The sequence below is a fragment of the Idiotropiscis lumnitzeri genome, chromosome 6 (genome assembly GCF_059441095.1).
Source record: "Idiotropiscis lumnitzeri isolate Australia: NSW breed Sydney's pygmy pipehorse chromosome 6, RoL_Ilum_1.0, whole genome shotgun sequence".
NCBI classification, from domain to species: Eukaryota; Metazoa; Chordata; class Actinopteri; order Syngnathiformes; family Syngnathidae; genus Idiotropiscis; species Idiotropiscis lumnitzeri.
In genome coordinates, this window is record NC_142396.1 from 11,908,570 (window position 1) to 11,929,199 (window position 20,630).

At 39.5% G+C, this 20,630-nt stretch overlaps 2 protein-coding genes and 1 non-coding gene across 3 annotated transcripts; 1 reads left to right on the forward strand and 2 right to left on the reverse strand.

Moving 5' to 3' along the window:
* Positions 1 to 4,432: 4,432 nt before the first annotated feature.
* trnaa-cgc (transfer RNA alanine (anticodon CGC)) lies at positions 4,433 to 4,504 on the reverse strand. The gene has a single exon. It is a non-coding gene; the product is annotated as a tRNA-Ala (tRNA).
* Positions 4,505 to 4,592: 88 nt separating this feature from the next.
* rerglb (RERG/RAS-like b) lies at positions 4,593 to 10,749 on the reverse strand. Its single transcript, XM_088299007.1, has 5 exons — positions 10,647 to 10,749; positions 9,259 to 9,315; positions 8,276 to 8,349; positions 7,137 to 7,288; positions 4,593 to 5,548 (listed from the first exon to the last, which is right to left on the reverse strand). The coding sequence occupies exons 1-5, from the start codon at positions 10,696 to 10,698 to the stop codon at positions 5,260 to 5,262; spliced, it is 624 nt and encodes a 207-aa protein (XP_088155133.1). The 5' UTR covers positions 10,699 to 10,749; the 3' UTR covers positions 4,593 to 5,259.
* Positions 10,750 to 18,034: 7,285 nt separating this feature from the next.
* rpl27a (ribosomal protein L27a) lies at positions 18,035 to 20,596 on the forward strand. Its single transcript, XM_088298322.1, has 5 exons — positions 18,035 to 18,132; positions 18,637 to 18,700; positions 18,792 to 18,867; positions 20,166 to 20,340; positions 20,424 to 20,596. Exons 1-5 carry the CDS (start codon positions 18,130 to 18,132, stop codon positions 20,550 to 20,552), a joined length of 447 nt encoding a protein of 148 aa, XP_088154448.1. The 5' UTR covers positions 18,035 to 18,129; the 3' UTR covers positions 20,553 to 20,596.
* The last annotated feature ends 34 nt before the right edge of the window (positions 20,597 to 20,630 follow it).

Below are 20,630 nucleotides of genomic sequence, written 5' to 3' on the forward strand. Positions count from 1 at the left end.
AATATGATCCACTTTTACAGCTACAGCTTGTGAATAAAGTTAACAGCGGTCACCACATTACTTTCTTTGAAAACCCAAAAAATTAAACAAATATTTTCATAACGAAATGAAAATATTTTAAAATATATTTGTAGCTATTTTCAGATTAGTGCAAAAAATATTACATGCTTAATAGTGAATAAAGTGTTTGTTTTCTTCATCTCTGATTTCTTTGTCAATTGTTGCTAGGTAGAATTTGTTGGGCTGTGACCATCATGACCAATTAAAAAAAATGGATCCGCCTGCCACGCCCACTCTTGGCATCTTGCCGCAAATACAAGGAGAATTGAATCACTGCCCGGTAAGAATACAAAACAGTATGTTGCAGGCTTTTTTTTCAACGCAGTGCCCTCAGCTGGATGTGTTGGGACGCAAACGCACTTCATATCAAATCTACATGACCTTATTTAATAAAGCAACTTGGATTGCCTGACAGCCAAGGGACTCGCACGTGTGCTTTGGATCGTTTTATGATATTCATGAGTCAAGATTCCAAATAGGACAAAGCATGTTGAGGTCATTACTTATCATTACCATTGAGCGCATTATTAGCCCCTGCAGATAGATTATTGGAACATGACAATGATTTTCACGTCAGACGAATGCCATGCAGTCTCTCGGTCGAGCTCATTAGACGCCGCGGCGTAAACAACATGGCCCCCGGATCAGGTCGCACTAATTAACCAGCACCATCGACCCACTGTACTCTCATTATGCAGCCTCTCATCTGATCGCATGTAGGCCGTCAAGGCGCTCAACCATCGGCGCGCTAATTAATCAGCTGATGAGGTGCAAGTCGAGCTCGGGTTCCCCCCCTCCTCGCCATCATCGTTTGCGGCCCACACGGGAGCTAATTAGCTCCATTATTAATGCGCCTAATTAAATAGTTTCTCCCGGTAATCACCCTGGCCGTGACAAATGGATATCGCGTCATTATTTTGACGTGTATGAACGCAAGCCAACATGCAGAGCTGGCAAGAATGCATCCACTCTGTAGCCTACTTAAGTAAAAGACTGCTGGTTCACAAGCATCGATATTGTTTCCCATTGCATCCTGGTGTTGCACTTGTGGTCACTTATTTAACTTCGAAATGAATGGAAGGTCAACGTGAATATTAATTTTTACTGTCAAAGTGTCCAAAATGTACAAGCAGTGATGAAGAGTAACAAAGTAAAATACAATTTTTAAGAGAAGTCGTGTTGTTATCCAGAAAGGCAGAAAAAAGTAAGGAGTACAACATACATTTTCTTTCAAATTTAAGTGCAACTAATAAAAAGTCTTAAAGGGATCACAGAGTCGAGATGGTCCATTTTCAACAACAAGCTCAATTTATTTTTATTTTTTTGAATGAGGAAAATGATACTAACTTGCATTTTCAATTTAATCAATTTGTTTTTGGAGAAATAACACAAAAAGACTAAGGAGTTTAAAAAACGCCAACTGGTAATGAGCATTATGGCCACGCCCCCACTCCTCCCAAAGTTTCAGACAACAGAAGTGACAAAGCAAGTAATATTTCCTCGCTGGCCTCCCTGCTGTGACGAAGACAGCTGTGGCGGAAAAAATAACAAGCCGAGCTACAAAAGGGGGCGTGCCAGTTTGTTGTAAACCCCGTCTAAAAAAAAAAAAAAAAAGCCTTTAAAACACTACAGTCTTCTGGGGGTGGAATTTTAGTACTGACGTCATTTTTTACATGCATAACTATCAGTGCCGATGTTCTGCCAGCTCAAATGTCGCTTTAAGAAAAATACTGAAGTACGAATTCCTGGAAAAATCTACTTAAGTAGTTAAGTACTTTATTACTTCTCACTCCTGCAAACATGGCCCCGGCTTAACATGGCGGCCTATTCACAGATGCGAGGGCGCCATTAGGCTAATTGCGCTAAGAGCTGTCTGTGGCTGACATTAAAGGTGAGCTGAGGTTCGTGCGCTAATTAGCCGCCAGTGGAAATAGAAAAAGCTTTTTGGCCATCTGCTCTTGTCCTCTGTGGGGGGAAAACAGAGGGCAAAGACAAATATAGACGATATTTAGTGAGTTCACCTCAAAGCAGCTGCTTGTTGTTTTGTGTGTTGGGGGAATATTACCCCGCAGTTTTTGTCACACTCTGAATCAAGGCCATTTTAATTGACCCCCTCTTCAATTTGTGATTTCTGGAACACATTCACACCTACAGGAAGTGAAAAAGGGTCGCTCTGACATGCGGTATCATCAAACTTCGCCGCCATGCTCTGCCCACAGGCTGAAACAAAAATGACAAATTGTCACAAATCACTCTCACATTTTTGTAGTATACTATATGTACGTGTTCAAAATTTTGTAACAATCCCACAAATTCTTTAGGTTAAGTTTGATTATGAAGGACCCTCGGAAAATGAACCTAGAAAGACGGCTTCAAATCGAAATGGCTTCTTGCCAGTGTCTTTATAGGTTTGATCTCATGAGATGCGATGCAGGCCTGGTAGGGATGTTCAAAAACACTTTTTTTTCAGACCCATACCAAAATGAGTCTGCAACTCTTGAGTACTCACCAATAAAACGGCTGGTTCAAAACAAAATGGCTGACTTTCTTTGTCTTTTCTGCCATGGTTTCTGAGACTTTTTTGTGCTTTGACTCATGATAGTTGTTTGTCAAATTCCATGTTGCTAAGTGAAACAGGTATCACGGGGCAAATTTTCCTGAAAAGCCAGTATTTTGCAATGGACAGAGAAGAGACGTTGTAACAATCTTGATTTGGCCGCATCCATTTCGATGGAGATTCCCGTCTTTTGGAAGTCATCCAATTTTGCTGTCGGCACTGCAGAGTTGTGAGATTGGCGCGACGGAGGATGTGCTCACCAGCTGTGAGATTAAGGGGAACTGATCGATGGTCCTCCTGATTGGCTGGCGCCGCATCCGCCAACCATCCAATCCCCCCGTGGTCGGCGGGTTTGTCCTCAGCGGAGCCAAAAGCAATTCTTCCTCTTCATGGGGGCCAAATAAGAGCACTGACCTGAAGCTTCAAGGCCACGCTTGGAGGCGCCGTCTCCATCTTGTCTGGAGGAAAAACATCATTCTGAAGGGGAAGAAACATGAAGGGACTTAAATTAGAAACACCAGCATAGTATTAGGGAGAAAATGGGGGGAAGAGGTGATAGTTTAGCGTTAAACGAATGGTTGTTGTTTTTTTAATTCCATCTTGTCTTGGTTTGTGCAGCAGCCTGTCCCTGAAATCACATGTCAGTCAAACGGCATGTGGGCGGATCTCTGACGTGTTCTTCAGAGAAGAGGTTTTTCAAAGGATTTTTTTTATTTTGGGAGGAAATTACGAAATGTATGGCATGTTTTAAAAAATGTTAGTTTAGCAAATAAAACACTGTTTAATATTTTCTAAAATTATTTTGTTGATTTATTATTAAACAAATAAATATATGAAAATTATAACTCATCAAATCAGTTTGTTTTCATAAAATAAAAATACACATTTTTTTTTAAATACATATGTTGATGAATATAAAGATAATTTAGTAGCAAGTGAGCATACTCACCGTACTTACCCACAAGTCTTTGCGACAGATTGCTTATTCTTCTCGTTGTATTTCGACGCAGGAAAACGGCTCACTTGGAAACAAATTTGCCACAATGAACAAAGTGTGTGACTGATGAACAACTCACACGAACAGGGCACTTTTCAAGTCGACTCTACTTGCAGTTAGCTTCCATGACTGTCGTGTCAGCTACTTATCTTGTGATGTGGTGCGCCACCACAAAATTTGAAAAATAAAAAATTGGCAAATTCCACAACACAACAATTGTGAGTAAGTTATGTAGTCGATGTTGTTGTGTTGTGGCTTTTGCTGTCATGCCACGCTTCAGTGTTGTTGTGTTGCTGGGTGGACCTTTCTCAACCACCGTACAAGATCCATTTCTCTCCAAATTACTTTGCATTTGTTTCCTGCCATGTTATTTTGTTTATTCAACAGCTCTAAGTTGGAAATGAACGAACCATGGAGTCAAAAATCTTATTCTAAGTCTTTGCTGTCATCTAGTGGCCAGACGGGTAGCCTACATCCAGTGTGGTGCGTTCAAGTGCGTTGTTTGCATTTAAAGCATCCATCACTATCCAAGCGTTTACTTGACAAAATCAAACCAGTGTAATCTGCGGGCAAGGAGGCTCATTTGAGAGGATGTTGCGACAACTGCAAGACTGCCTGCTGGTGTATAGGGACATACTGTAATATGTATGTCCAAGGCCACTTTGAAATGGATCTTTTAATATTATAATGAGCAAACAACTAAGATGTCACATGGCCTGAGCCCCACAAATAATGAATAACCTTCGCTCAATAAGTTGGTCCATCTGGGTTAGGTTTAGGATAAGCCACTATTATACCTTCATATCGTAGACAATAAATGGAGATGCCGGGGATTGAACACGGGACTTCATACATGCGAAGCATGCACTCTACCACTGAGCTACATCCCCACTTCATTGCATATGGAAAAGGCTGGACACCAGTTAGTCTCAGGGGACAGAGAGCAAAAAAGCAGCATTTTATATTTTTTGTCAAATTTTAATGATGGTGAGCATGTCACAGTCTGCTGGAAGACTGAACACGTTGTCTCCATGTGACACGGGTCTATATCATCAGAATATGTTCTTCACTAGTCTAAACATGGCATTCTGATTTATGTTGAGTTTATAGAATAAGAACCACCCTTTTTTAGTCATTTTGTCTCTTTTGTGGACTGAAAATGACATCACAATTGCTCAGGGATCAGGTAACAACCAATCACGGCTCATCTGTTTTCTGACGCTTTTACTACTTAATTCATATTCCATAAACACAATATTAATAACAATGCCATGTTTCGACTAGTGGGGCTGCATACCATATATTCTTGTTAATATTTTGGGGGCTTGACTTCCCCTTTAATACTGCTGAGGAAACTCGTTTCCAACGTGCCAAGTCTTCCCACTGAGAGACTGCTTACGTTCCTTGGAAGGTACTTCAGTCCCCTCTCTATACTGGCGCTTGCTCTATATTGTCTCACTTACATTAATTATTTAAAACATGCCTGTATCTGCAACTATAAGTACTATAAAGTGTTCTAAAACAAAAAATATAAACAAGAATATTGTGATCATAACGTTAAAATATATTCAGATCAACGTAAAGCCACAGTGCAATTTTCCTCTTTTCTAATATGGAAATGTCTCTGTGTCAGGTAGTCCATTGGTCACACCGACTTCCTCCTCTTCCCGAACACATTATTGATGAGCTTGGCCATGGACTTGGACCCGCTGTAGCGACGGCGGTCGGAGCGGTACTTCAGCTGCTCCATCACCTGCCTGATGAGCTGCGTGAAGAGGCCGGCAATGTCCTGGTAGCTCTCGGCCGCTGACACTTCCTGGAAGTGGCAGCGGTTCTCCTGTGCTAGGCAGCGGCCTTCGTCCTCACGGACCTGCCGGGCATGGCACAGGTCTTGCTTGTTGCCCAGCAGACACACTGGGACACCCGGCGGCTCCCTGAAAAATAAAATCACTCTCAGGAATAAAGTCGGCGGTCATTGGTGACATGTGAAAGACAGACAACGTGTTGCTACACAAAACAATTTCCCATAAGGACCCATTCAATTTTTGAGTTATACATGAAGTATTCAACTTTGTCAGTGCAACGATGGACACCAAAGGAAAACTGAGATGCTGGGGATTCAACCCAGGACTTCATACATGCAAAGCATGCGCTCTACCACTGAGCTACATCCCCAATGTTCCCTCAATAAATTCTCTTTCCTTGATTTGATACCCTGTCACAACGTAACTGGCTCGTTACCTGCAGTGGCTGAGTATTGGTCACTAGACTCTAAAGTTGTTTCAATATTCAGAATCCACCCGCCGCTACTGTTAGAACCTCCAGTTGGTCACTGTCCTTTGTGGTTCAGACCGTTGATACTCATTCAATTAACTCTCACATTATCTCATCTATTATTGCATAGCATCATTGTATGTGTCAAATGTTGCCCAGTTGGCATCCATTGCAGCCTGGTCATCCTGGAAGGAAGATTCCCCCATCTGTGGTCCCTTCTCAAGGCTTCTCACTTTTCCCCTAATAAGGTTTTTTGAGTTTTTCCTTGCCCTCCTGTGGGTTAAGATCGGGGATGTCGATTGTGGTTATGTAAAGCCCTTTGAGACTGTCTGTGATTAAGGGCTATACAAATAAAATGGACTTGACTTGACTTCTTAGAATATTGAGTTAATGAGACAACATTTCGCTAAAGACCACTTTTTACACAATGTACTTTGAATAACTGCTTTGCCTAACCCACCGTCCTGAAAATGTGAATGTAAAAATGTGAATCATTGGAGTTTGAATGGGGAATTTCCACCTCCTGGTGGAGTTGGCTCCTCCAGAGAGGATTCCTTTTCAATGTTCAAGTTAATAAAATAATAAAAATGTACTTGAGGTCAACCAAGCCCCTGGAATGTTTAACATGCTTAATATCATAAGAATTAAGCACATTGTTGGAGAGCAGATATCATTCAGGGACATCAATGATTTTGTAAAAGTAGAAGGTAATAATTGTAAAATGATTTGACCCGCTTTTAGGGGCCTTTCAGTGAGAGTTCAAAAACAGCAAATAACGGAGGTCAGCACATCAAGCCTAACAAGTCCGGCCGGGAATGGGAGCGTTGGCATTCCAACCAGCTATCCCGGCATGAGGATCTGTGAGCAGCTTCAAAGGAAGCAGGATGGTGCTTTCTTAATGTTCTTCAAAGCTTTGAAGCACGTGCTGTTGTTGTCTTGAAACGTTACTCCTTATTGTGGAACCTTTCTGCAGGAAACCAGATTTTGAATGATGATCAGACAACAAGATTGTTGCACTCATCTCTACATGTTCGACTCCGTGTCTTCAAACTTTTAGGCATTTGTCCAAAAATGCTCTTGATTTTGCCAGTAGTGACATTACGATTATGGATTTTTGTTTAGGCTCACCGTTTTTAATCAACTTGATCAAGTTTGGGGGCTCATGTTGTATGTTCGGGAAACGTGAGGATTTTGAAGTATTTCAAATTTAGTTCGGATGACCAAAGGGCGGAGGACAGTGGTTCTGACCCTTTGCATTGGTCCTGCTGACGGGCCTCACGGATCTGCCGTAGGATGTTCTTGGCATCAAGGAAGGAATTGCGGTCACTGATGTTGTAGACCACCACAAAGCCGTCCGCCCATGCCACCGGTTCTTCCAGTATACAGCTGGCCTCCAAGTGCTGACAACAGACAACACAAAACAGACAACTGATGACATCATGTAAGCAATATTAAAGATGATCTTATGTGGCCACAACATCGTTGGCGGCAATTAGCCTTCTAGTATTCTGACTTGGTTGCTTTTTTTGGGGGGGGGCATAAAAGGCCCCACCTGGAGTTGTTTGCCCCACTGTTTGTGTAACCTCCAGAGTGATATTCAGAAAGGTCCTGTCCTTGGACCAACAAAACTGTAAAATTCCTCCAATTTTACTAACTTTGTGCTCTAAAATATGGGACAATGTTCTCAGAACCTGAGGCCATTCTAATAAAACACTCTTGTTTTTGTGTGTGAGAGAGTGATGTGTCTCTTGTCTTCAAAGTGCACATGGCCGTGGGATATTTGCGTGGATTGCTTCGGATTCCCTGCTTGATGACGTTTTGGATGGATAAGGTCAATTCCAGGCCTGCTTATGTGAAACACAGCAAAACGGATTTCCATCCAGGCTGGAAGCATTTTAGAATATGTTCAGCTCTCTCATTGGAAAATTACCTGGGTCTCGTCCACTTGGCAGTTTTTTTTTTTTTACCCAATTTCAAGAAATATGTACTGGTTGAGGTTTGGCGTCAAACTGCTAAAAATCAAGTGGGGGAATATTTGAATATTCCATTTCATTTTTGTGTTTACATTGGGAAAATTAAGTTGTTACTGTTGCGACGTCCAGAAGGGTAGGTGGAATGCCTTTTGAAGACCCTGACAGCAGGAAATCAGGCGTAGCGAGCTAAGCTAATATAGCTTATGCAACAGAGGACAAGCAAGGATGCTAAGCTAACATAGCTCACGGATGGCTGAGCAAAAAGTTAACCACTGCAATATGGAGACAAAAGGATGTGCGATTCAGGGTGACACCATGACGTCAGGCAAAACAATGATGCTAAGCTAACATAGCATTGACTAACAAATAATGTGCCTCAGTTAACTTTGAATACGAATGGCAGACGGGTGGTACCTGTGAGCAGGGATCAAACACTTCCAGATTCAGCTGCCTGCCATCGATGGACAGCCTTTTTCGATACAGAGAATCTGCAGTGACGCAAACAAAGGTAACGCTGTTTCAAACATCGACTCATATCAGTGCATCCCCAGGTAGAGTACAGTACGTACTGCGAAAGTCAAACATGGCATTGCTTGCACTATTTGAATTTGTGGCTCACAAGTGCTGAGTTCAACAAGTGCCAATAACTTAAACGTGTGTTTTGCTTTGTCTTTGACTTGTTTCACATATTATTATTAATGCATTCACTATCATGGACTTATATAGTCAACATGAATCCAGATGTTCTCTGGCATCGACATCTATTGACGAGAATTTGTGGACGAGGGTCTGGAGCAGCTTGTGTGTGAATAGCAAGCTTGTTAACGATTATAATGATGAACAAATCGCTCTAGATGGCAGCTGTTATGAAAGGATAGAGATTAGGGGGGATCTGTGTCTTTTTTTTCCAATCGATTACAATGGAGGGAAATGCCCAGTTGCACAAGTTTGAGTATGTACATGTATAGTATAAACCAGAGGTGGGCATGTCAGTCCGTCTGCCATAATTTCAGGTTGGCCCAGTCCGTCCATCGGCAGTGGCTACAAAACAATTGGTGACAAGAACGTACTTATCACATGCAGGTGCAGCGCGAGCTGCCTTGAGTTAAAATAAATAAATAGATAAACATCATTGTATACCTTTCAGTCCGACAGCCTTCAATGGTCCCATATTGTTTTTATTTCACTAATCATTACGCTGTGTTTGTTGTGTTTATTCAGCTGGCAGTGCATGAGTTAACAAGGGTTAACGTTCTTCTAGTATGACAGTTAAGAATGTAAAAACGAGACTTTTGCCAGTGTTTGCTCATTTAGAAAATGTCGAAACGGCTAGGCGATATGGCCTTAAAATAAAACCTTCCATTTTCTGCTCTTCGCAAATGACAATGTGAACTCACTGGTGTCGGACGCATATTCTCCAATGAAGCGTCTGGTCAAGAAGCGCACGAGTACAGCTGGACAGAGAGGGCAAAAAGAAACATTGAGGAGTGTCAGTGCAGCCGTCGTGCCGGGGACGTTTCAAGTGTGTGGAGGGATTTAAGGGTGGTGGGGAATGAACGTCAAGACGGTGCCAACGGTCGCCCCGAGCGTGCGGGTGAAAGCCAAGCATCACATGAAAGAGGCGACTGGAAGGCCTGTCAGCTCTTTTTGCTTGTGGGCCAACTTTGCGGCTTTGCAGAGCATCGCTTTCAATTAGCCGCTCAAGTGCTGAGCTATGTTCAAGCACTTCTGTGGACACAACATTCAGCACGCCAGCACCATCTAAGGAGCCGTTCATTTATTAATCCCTTTATTATGCATATCATTTTTGCACTGTAACATACTGAGTGCCTAATGTTTTGTCCCTCTTGTGTTGCTCAATGTGGTAACTACAGTGTTGTAAGCTAGTCAGCTAATTTGTGAAATAGTAATGAAAACTGTATAAAATATTGTCCATCTGTTTAACATTAGCATAACAACATGTTTTATAAATTATAAACAAAAAAATACAATCATAAAATGTTATAAAGTAAAAATATCTAACAAAAAACAAGTGGTTAACATGAAAAGTATTGTGAACTATATATATATATATATATATATATATATATATATATATATATATATATATATATGCATACTTTAAATACATTCTAAAATTTAAAAAATGATTAACATCCAATAAATTAAAAATATATTATAAAGTAAATAAATGAGAATGTCTCTCAATATACACAAAAGCAAAACTGGTATGTATCAAAATAATTAATAATTGTATTGTAATATTAAATTATAATAAATTAAATAGAATGATCATAAAACAGATGAATGAAATCACAGGTGGCCAATATTTTATCAATATGAAATGAAAAAATAATTAAAACAAAAGTTATGTTGTAAATATCAGGAACTGTGATTAAAAAAGCAAATACAAACATCATACAATAATTATTTTTAAAATGTATTTTTAAAAAAGAAATCATCAAATGAAAAATAAACAAAAGTGGTCAATATACTTAACCTTCACTTGGAGGGGAAGTCAGGGAACATCACTCCTTAATTCCAGTTTAAAATGTGTAAACTTGGCAATTAAAATGACTTCCAAATGGAACATATGCAGCACAATTTCAAGTTCTAATAGCTTCAAGATGTAAACCTGTTACACAACTTATTTTTAAGTACACAATTGGAAAATATTAAATATGGGATACATTGCCATCCTTTACAAATTTGCATCTGTAGTTTATAAAGTGGCATATTTCCAATAATAACAATAAATAAAAACCTTCTCAAGAAAGAAGCTAACCTGATTTTCCAGCTCCTGGACTTCCCAGTAGCGCCAACTTGATGTCGTTCATGCTTGCTCGTCTGCAGTGGTTTGATTTCTTTTAACCAAGGCATGTCTCAAAACAGAAGGGAAGCGAGGGGAGGGAAAACAAGCACTTCCCTCCCCTCCTCTGCGTTTCTTTCATTCCCTCGCACTCTCTCCCCTCTTTTGTCCCGGCATCTGTTTTCCTTGTTTGTGTCTTTTGCTGCACTGGAGGAAAACAGTGAGGAGACGTCTTGTGCTGTAGGCGTTTCTTGTTCCTGAGGTGCGAACAACAAAACACCAGGATCCTGGTGATGATTTACTGTATTTATTTTGAAGGTGCTTGAACACAACACTCCCAAAACCAAACTATCTGTAAGTCACTAGTGCTCAAGTTGTGTCAAATTTATTTACCTAGCAGCTAGGTAAATAAATTTGACAGGACTAAGTTGGAGCCCTTGATCACATAGGGTCACAAAAGGCTGCACAAAGTGCTCCCTAAAAAGTCGATAAAAATGAGCCCCTGGCAGCAGTTTCAACGAATCATATGAAAAAAAGTCTCAAGGACCAATGCACAAAACTGAACAGGAAGTCTGTCTTTTCGAGTTGAAGCAGGAATTTTGAAACAAAATGCCAGCACTTAAAAGTTAAGGGGAAAAAATGAGCCCCTGAGACCGGTTCCACCAATCCGCACGGAATTTGGTGGACATGTCTATCATAACAGGATGCGTAAAAAAGTCTCAAGGAACAATGCACAAATCTGAACAGGAAGTTTGACTTTTTGGTTTGAAGCAGACAATATTGAGCAAATTCCAGCATTTCAAAGTTAAAAAAAAAAAAAGTTCACCTAAAAATTCTTAAGAACCTACGCACACAATTAAAGACAAAGTCTGCTATTTTGGTTGAAGCAGCCAATTTTGGACATATTCTAGTGCTTCATAGTTGTAAAAGAAAATAAAGTATACTACATAAAACTGAGTGGACATGGTCTATAATAGCAGGTTGCATAAAAAGGTCTCAAGGACCCATTGCTGAAATTAAACAGAAAGTCAGGCATTTTACAAATCAATATGGGCAAATTTCAGGCCTTATATTGATATATATCTATATATCTATATATCTGTCTATCTATCTATCTATCTATCTATATATATATATATATATATATATATATATATATATATATATATATATTATTTTTATTTTTTTTTACATTTATTTCAACAAAAATTTTGTTGTACGTGGCTATTGCAACATGATGCATGAAGAATCACAAAGACCCATTCCTGAAATAAACAGAAAGTGTTGGTTTGAACCAACCATTTGTTTTAGAACTCTTCTTCCAAATGAGCCCCAATCAGATGCAGGTATACGGAACAAAGAGGCAAAGCTCATCAGCTGCTTTTTTGCCTACCTTATCTAAGGTGAGTGGAGCAAGGATTCAAAGTGGTGAAAGAGATTTTGTGAAATCACGGTCATCGCTTTTAGGCTTTAATTGACATTCTCTCGAGGAATGAATGGCCTTTTGTCGGCCTCAACACTCCCGAAAGCTCCCGAATTTTGGCAAACATTTGTATCGTGGTGTATTTTCCCCCCAAAAAGCAGATTGTAGCCGTTATAGTTGCTTTTTGCACATGAGAAAACAATGACCCACGATTGATTTTTTTTATTCTCAGTTTTATGGCTTATGACAGAATTTGGAAGTTCATCTACAGTATGGCGGCTGCTTAAGAACTTCACATCAAGTCTTTATTCCTCCTGGTTAGGACTTCCTACTTGCTCCAGACTTCATAAAAGTCAATTCCAAGCAAAATCGGTTTTATTGAAATAATAAACAATTTATTGGATTTTCGTACAGTGACACGACAAGGAAAAAATGTGGACGGCTTTTTCAACCTCCACGGTCCGAGCTTCGCACGCCAGGCTCATATCGTAAAAGTGCGATGGGAGCGGACGTCACATTACCCAGACACACACCGCACGGGAATTCCCAACAAGTGGCACGCGCAGCCTATTAATCCCCCCACAAGCCTTTACATTTCACATGCACCAAACGTCGACCAATACAAGTTTTGTTCCTGTGACTAAAACCACATTTTGCTTCCTGGCGGACCATCATTCCCGGCCCTTTAGACTCTTTTCCAAGTTTTCTTTTATTGGTGCTTGCGCCTCTTTGCATGCAACGTTTCAAATGATTCCAACCAAGTAATATAGTACAAGAATATCACTGATGAAAATCATGCTCATGGTTTTGTGTGTTTACGGTGATTGCGGTGCCAAAACCTTCTCTGAACTCCATGTAAACAGTCGCATTCCACGTTAGTCCAAGCATCAGGAATCCCGTCAGTCAATTACAGAGTCAATCAAGCAAACATGATTCGCCTTTTTGGGATATACTCGCCATTCGTGTGTTGACTATATCGAACGCTACAACGGAATTTGCGTGACTATAGTCAAAAGATGAAATGAAAATGTCTGACTTGTTTACGGAATTATGTTCTCTTCATTCAGCGGTGTTTAGAAATCACTTAGACACTCGCATGAGGTGAGCTAATTAAGCCCAGAGCGTTATTTGGTAAGAATGAGGGCCACAGTGAAAAGTTTAACCTTAAAGTTGCATATTTTGGGGGAAAATTGACAACAAAATGTCATATTTGAAAGAAGAAGTCATATACATAAAAGGAAAAAGGATGTACATCTTCAAGAAAAAGTCTGGCTAGAATAGAGATATACTGAATTGGATTTTTGACAAAATATAGACAAACCTCTTTTTTTTGGGTGGGAAGGAATTCATATATTTATGAAAAAAAGGAGTACCATATGTTTTCAAGAAAAAAAAGTGTGATTAAAGACAAAATCTAAAGAAAATGTCATGATTTTTCAATAAAACAAAAAAATATTATTGTCCACAATAGTCCGAATTCTACTTTAATAAAGTCATATTGTCCAAGTGAAAGTTGTATTTTTTCCAAAAAAATCTCCTAAAAGTATATTTTTTAGATCAACAGTTCTACATTTTGTTTTATTTTGCAGGGTTTGGTGGGTGCTTGATAATTCACCGATAATTTTTTGTTAGGAATAATGCGTAATCTCAAGTGAATAATTACGTATAATGTACTTTCCAGAAAAACGTTCTATTTTGCAAATATATTTTGGATAAATCACATTACAAGAAAAGTCCTACAATTTACAAAAAGTTGAATTTTTGGTGTGTGTTCACGTTGCAACATCAACATCAAAGTCTTCCCAAAAAGTCCACTCGTCATTTTACACGAATAAACTTGGATATTGTTTCAGAAAAAGTAATCAAGAACATTTCATTTCATTTTTGCAACAACTAAGCATCGCGGTTACATAACGCTTGCAGTCAGGAATCTGTCTGGCAGGTTTTATGTTTATTCTGCTCAAAGGGTTAATCTGCCATGTGTGACCTCCAGGCGAGAACATAAATATACCGTATATGTGTTCAAAAATCAACTCTTTCATACTGGACAATAATCTAAAGAAAGTCTGTTGAAAATTCAGACTTCGTAACCAATCACAACAACGATTTCTTTCTTAGATACATATCAGTTTGAGAATTGTGAGTGAAAAAGAGCCTTTCTGAAGTTATCCCCAAATTTGGGCACACAGAAATATGAAAGTTTTATTTATGCATTTTTATTTGAGCTTTCTGGCTTTGTTATAGTGCAAGTCTCCTATTCTGATTTTTAAAAAGCCAGACAGACAGCTGAGGCCTCCAAGCAAAACATCCCACACTTATCCCGCATCATAACGCTGCTTCTTAGGGAGGAAATGAGCAGGAGTGACCCCGGACGACACGCGAGGGAGGAGAATGATCCTCCTCGTAAACATCACATGTAGCTCTCCTTCTTCATCATCTTCATCGCACATTGGCCGCACTCATTCTTTTGATGTGCTCACAGAAAAAATTCCAGGTCGGGAAGAAACGTGATGGAGATGTTTACTGGATGAAATAAAAGCCAGTTGAGGCACTCGAGATAAAAAAGAATTTTATGCTTGATTTCTTCAAATGTAGCTGAACGTGCTCCACAAGACCCTTAAAAGCTCCTCACCCACTCCCTCGTCGTCTTCTCTGATCTTCGAGCCAGCGTTTACAGATTTGCCTTATCAGCACACTTTTCCCACCGGAATGTCTTTTCATGGCTCTTTTTGTGACAAATGATCTTACATCCAAGTAAGATGTTTGAAAAGCGACCAAATAGAAGAAAATAAAGTGGTTTAAAAAAAAAAAATAAAAAAAAAACAGGAAACGCAATGTTTGGGATAATGATAATATGCCAAATCAAGTTATGATACATGAGAATACCTTGTTTACGCTACAAAAGGGGTGGGCATACTTTTTGATTGGCGGGCCACAGCGAGTTCTAAAATTTGACTGAGGGGCCGGACCAGGAGCAGATGGTTGGAGTGTTTTGGGAACCTGACCTCACCGGAGAAAAAAAATACATTTAATTTTAAATGAAAGTGAACAAAAGCATTACAACAATATAAGTTCGGCGGGCCAGATTAAAACATTTAATGGGCCGGATGTGGCACCCGGACCGTAGTTTTCCCACGCCTGTGCTACAAGATAGCCAAAGTCAAATTGTCTGTGCATCTACAAAAATGATGACATTAGATGTGAAATATCTATCTTTATTAAATTGGTGTAACGTGACATCCAATTATAAATTGAGATATATTTACGATAGAATTTGAAGACACAATATATGCATTGTGATATGTAGTGATACAGTATACTAAGCTACAATCAATACATTACAGAATGCTTCGTTATGACCAAGAAAGAAAACATTACAAAAAAAATGTACTATATTACATATTAATACATTGCTCTGATTTATGTTACAAGAACATACCACACAGTAAATTGAGAAACAATTATATTACATCCCATTTCGAAAATATATGATACCATAGAGTAAAGAAAATCAGTAACGGGCCAGGGGCTGACAATTTTTATGAATACGGTCGGAGGGTCAAGGCCGGAAAGCTAACCAGATCGTGGCCGGAAACTGCAATTCATTACAGTACGTTCCAGTACAATGTGATAGGCCACGCTACAAAATATGATACGATACATCACAGGACGATAAACAATGGCGTGTGTGAGTGAATAGAAGCAGTATTCAAAAGTTGTAAAAGCTTTCATTTTACTGGTCATCCATGTTCCCAACACTTGGAGTTGTTGCAAGTAAGCCCACATCTCTGGCTCCTTCTGCCGCCCTCGTCTTCCTCACGGCGTCACCGCAGGCGATCTTGCTCCATCCTGTCCCGGTTGGCTGATAGGAAGGTCCTGTCGGGGAAAATCTCCCTCAGTTTGCTCAGGAAAAACACCTCCGGGTTTCAACCAGCCCAGGCCACCTCCGAGTCGGGCTGCGGGCAAGCCGGAGCAGAACAGTGGGGTCAGAGAGCCTGTTTCATTTATGTGACTTCAACATCACACCGCTAATGAGGCCCTAATTACTTGACTTTTAGAGCATTTGCGCTCGAGGACTCTAATGAGAGCTGATATGTGTCCTGAAAGTCCCTTCCTCATTTGTGCTCCTGGTCTGATATAAACATATAATAGGCTGTAATATTGTATCCAACATGCAAGACGAATCATTTCATGTAGAATACATGCTTACGCTGAGACATCATGACAATAAAATATCATAAATTACCATCCAATGCAGTACAATGAGTTTCAACGCAATACCTAATGCGACCATACATTATGTTTAGTTCCAATACATTATCATATTTTGATACATTTTCATAAATTACATTATGCTCCCATAGGATAGCCTCCACTAAAGATAATTTGCTCTAAGTCACATTATCATCGTTATGCTTATTATGTTTCATTTTTTTGCATCCGCCAACAATAATCAGCATTCCTCGTAGAACTCGGCCCGCTTTTTGGCAATCTCACCAGAGACACTAGCTAGCGGTTGCAGATTCAGACGCTCCAGTCTCACAACAGCTTTGTGGGAATTATCGTTTTTTTTACCTTATTCTGTTAAGTAAATTCTTCTTGAAATGTTTTTCATAGGAGGGAGAAGTTCTTTCAGTTTGTCACTTTTTATCCATATTGATTCGCTGTCAAAAGCAAAAACATGTCTTAATATCATTGGAAATATTACAAACAATTTCATTCAGTTGATTATCTCCTCATAAACAACCTTACATGGTTATAATTGTTAGAGACTATTGACTGGAGAAGAGGCAACAATGAGAGGAACAATGTTGTCTCAAGTCAAGTGTCAATGGGGAGAAATAAAGACGGATTTGATTGGATTAAAGGTGAACCCCCGCAAGTAAACGTCTCCTGCTAATGATGATTTGCTTGTTCTCCAGGGCATTCCATGCTCACAAACTGCTTCAAACCCCGATTAACTATTGTGAAAACATGTCTAGTATCTTGATAACGCCTATTCATCCATCTTCTTTTGCGCTTGTTCTTCTTAAGGTCACTAGAGTCTGGCCCAGTGGCTTAAAATTCAATAAGGATAACACTTAATGCTTTTGGAGTGGGGAAGGAAATTGGAGGCACAGAAAACATGCAAACTCGTCACCCAGATTTGAACCTAAAATAATATATAACAGATTGTTATATTTCATTTTTACAGAATACAGAAAAAACAACCAATAATTGCAAAAAAAGACTGAATAAAATTTTTTAAAAACTATACTTTTTTTTATATGTGTAGGTACCTTTTCATGGACTTTATTAAAAGAAACAGAAATAAGAAATAAGACGAAAAAAACAAAGCAAGATAAGTATTTTTATATCTATTATTTATCCAGGCACTTGATTAAAAGTGGCATCAATAAAATAAAAATAATTTTAAACAAATAATAAAATAGATAATAAAAATTAAAAAAACAATACAAGTAAATTATATATTGTATTTATTTTCTTTATATATATTTAGTGCCTTTGGCTACTTGGTTAAAATCGAAAACAGCAATAAAATTAGAATATAAAAAAAAGAAAGATAGAAAAAGCAATATCAATATTTTATAGATTTGTAACAATATCAGGGCATTTCGTGAAAAGAAACAAAAAAGCCATAATAAATGTTAAAAAAAGACCACTAAAATATTTTAAAAAATATAGAGATTTTTATAGAAACCTTTCAGGGTACAAACGGCAGATAACGACAAAGCACTGCTATTCAACATTTTCAAAATATCGCGAACTTAGAGAAATAAAAAAAAAACACATTCAAAGTTAATCATTATAAAAACTGATTAGAATATTAAACTTTAGGGATGATGATAGAATATGATAATCCGATCATTTAAATAGATGAAAAATATGTTTCCCTTAATTTGTGCAGTCACATAAAGTAACATTTGCTAATCTGGCCGCTGGAGGTCGCTGTAGTTTATTTAGTACCTAGTTCCAAATCTCAGAGAAAACCGCGTGGTTTCCAAATCCCGTTCCTCTCTCGATCAACCTCTTAAGATGGTAGGTGCTTTCGTGTACATACTTGTGCTTGGAAATCCACATAAATCCATGTCCATCCTCCATTATAACCACTCACGTGCACCATCTGGTGAATGCAAATAGCACCCGAATCCCACTTTATGTATTAGCGCCAACTATTGTAGGGATTTTGTGATTTATTGTCGGTTCACTGTGAGCGTTCCTGGGCCCTCTGTCCGAACGCATCGGTCTCAGTCTTTGTTGTCTTCATATCTGTAGCGTTTGAGTATAAACAATGTCGCGAAATAAATGCCACTGCCAAATGAAATAAATCATATATTCTCATGCTGTCTGAACCGAGTGCCGGTGTTAGCATTAGCCATGTAGCACGCTTGGCGGTGCGAGAACGAGATCTAAACAGATTGTGGCCGTGGTTGCCGACTAGACAACTGTGCGGGTAGACTACCCAAGATAGCAGCTAGCTAAGTAAATAGTTTATGAAATGTTAATGATGGTGTGTTGAGTAAATGTCTGATATTTTAACAGCCTACCAAGAAGTCCAAGACCAGGAAGCTTCGTGGACACGTGAGCCACGGCCACGGTCGCGTTGGTAAGAACTATACTCATATTGTTTAAATGGAAATGTGACAGTGTTACGGGACTTGACTAAGTTGACGCATTTTTGTGATGTCCTTCCACAGGCAAGCACAGAAAGCATCCCGGAGGTCGTGGTAATGCTGGTGGCATGCATCACCACAGGATCAACTTCGATAAATAGTAAGCAAAGTGATGGGATGTCATCCGAGGGATATACTTAGACCTGCAAAAAATGACTGAAAACCAGCAAATTAAAGACAACTGGATGCACAATTTTAATCAGGAAATGTATTTGAAACTCTTTTGGGTGTTTGTTGAGTAATCCAATGTTTCTGTGGGAAATGTACACGTTGGAAGTGAACAGTCTTGTAGTACACGTGTTCTAGTCGCACACACAGCCGTTGTCCTCTTGTGGCCCACTCACAGTGGTTGTGAGGACTTAAAGGGGGGGCACTCAAGGTGTGACGTCACACTCACCTGCTTATTTTGTCCATATACATTTCCCACAATCATTGATTTACATGCACCTGGTCACTGCTTAGCAGTGGGTTAAAAGACAGAGCAAACACTTGTATACAGTTAGTTGGAGAAGATTCATCTTGCAACCAGACAAGTTTCACCGGGCATGATTAATAGGATGATGCTCTGCTCCAAGTTTAGTGATGGGATGTACTGCATTGAAGCTCTTGTTTGCTGCGCTTTGTGAAAGCCATGAAGCTTCAGCACGCACATCCGCATTATTTTCGAAATGTATATACAAGAGTTTATGTCTGCAATCATAGAGACAGTGCTATGGCTGTTTCAGCTTCCGACAATTTAATGTGGCTAAATACAGTAAGAGGCAGCTTCTGCGACTGACATTACTTTGAACGCAATGGGAAGTTGATATGTTCAAGTCTGACGTGCATTTAGTCTTGCTGCAAAAATCGGTTTTGCTGATTGTAGATGTTGAAAGTTTTGCTGTTGGAGAGGCTACAGTCTCATCTTGATACTTGTTTGTCTTAGTTTGGTTGAGTCCTCTAGATCTGGATTTACATGGGGCCATGTATTCTGATTAGAATGAATCCGATTAACCAAACAGAATGAAAAGGCTCCATGTAAACACTTTAATCAAAATAAAAAGGCTCGTTCTAAATGACAATATCGTTACTTCTTAACTTTAGAGTAGAAAGAAAAGACATTTGTGCATCGCTTTTCAAGCACAGGTCTGATTTCATGATGTCATATCCGCAGAAATAGCGTGGGAAATTCTAACCTGATTTGAGTGAATGGCTATCAGAATACCCATTGTGAACATCTATAGAGTTAATCTGTTATTTAATAGTTGTGTAAGTCATATATGGTCAAATGAAGAGGCTATTGTAAAGATATTTTGGGTGAAAATACTGCGGAGCGTCTCCTTCGGGGCCATGGCCGAGTCGACGCCATCTGGACCGTGGTGTCATTATGTTCTAATCAATCAATGTGTGTGCTTACAGCCACCCTGGGTACTTTGGGAAGGTGGGCATGAGACATTACCATCTGAAGAGAAACACCACCTACTGCCCCACCATCAACTTGGACAAACTGTGGACGCTGGTGAGTCAGCAGATCAGGATCAACTGCGGCAAAAAGCCAGACGGACCCGCGCCTGTCATCGACGCTGTGCGCGCCGTAAGTTGCACATCTGAGCGCTAGAAAGTTTTAAGAAAAAGTTTTTTTTTTTTTTTTAATGCTTTTTTTTCCAAACTCTCCAGGGTTACTACAAAATTTTGGGCAAAGGCAAGCTGCCCAAACAGCCCGTCATCGTCAAAGCCAAGTTCTTCAGCCGACGGGCCGAGGAGAAGATCAAGTCAGTGGGTGGAGCTTGCGTGCTGGTGGCATAAATGCATCACTGTTTTGGAAAAAAATAAACTGTACAAATACACAAGTGATGGTGACTTTTTTTTTTTTTAAACTATCGC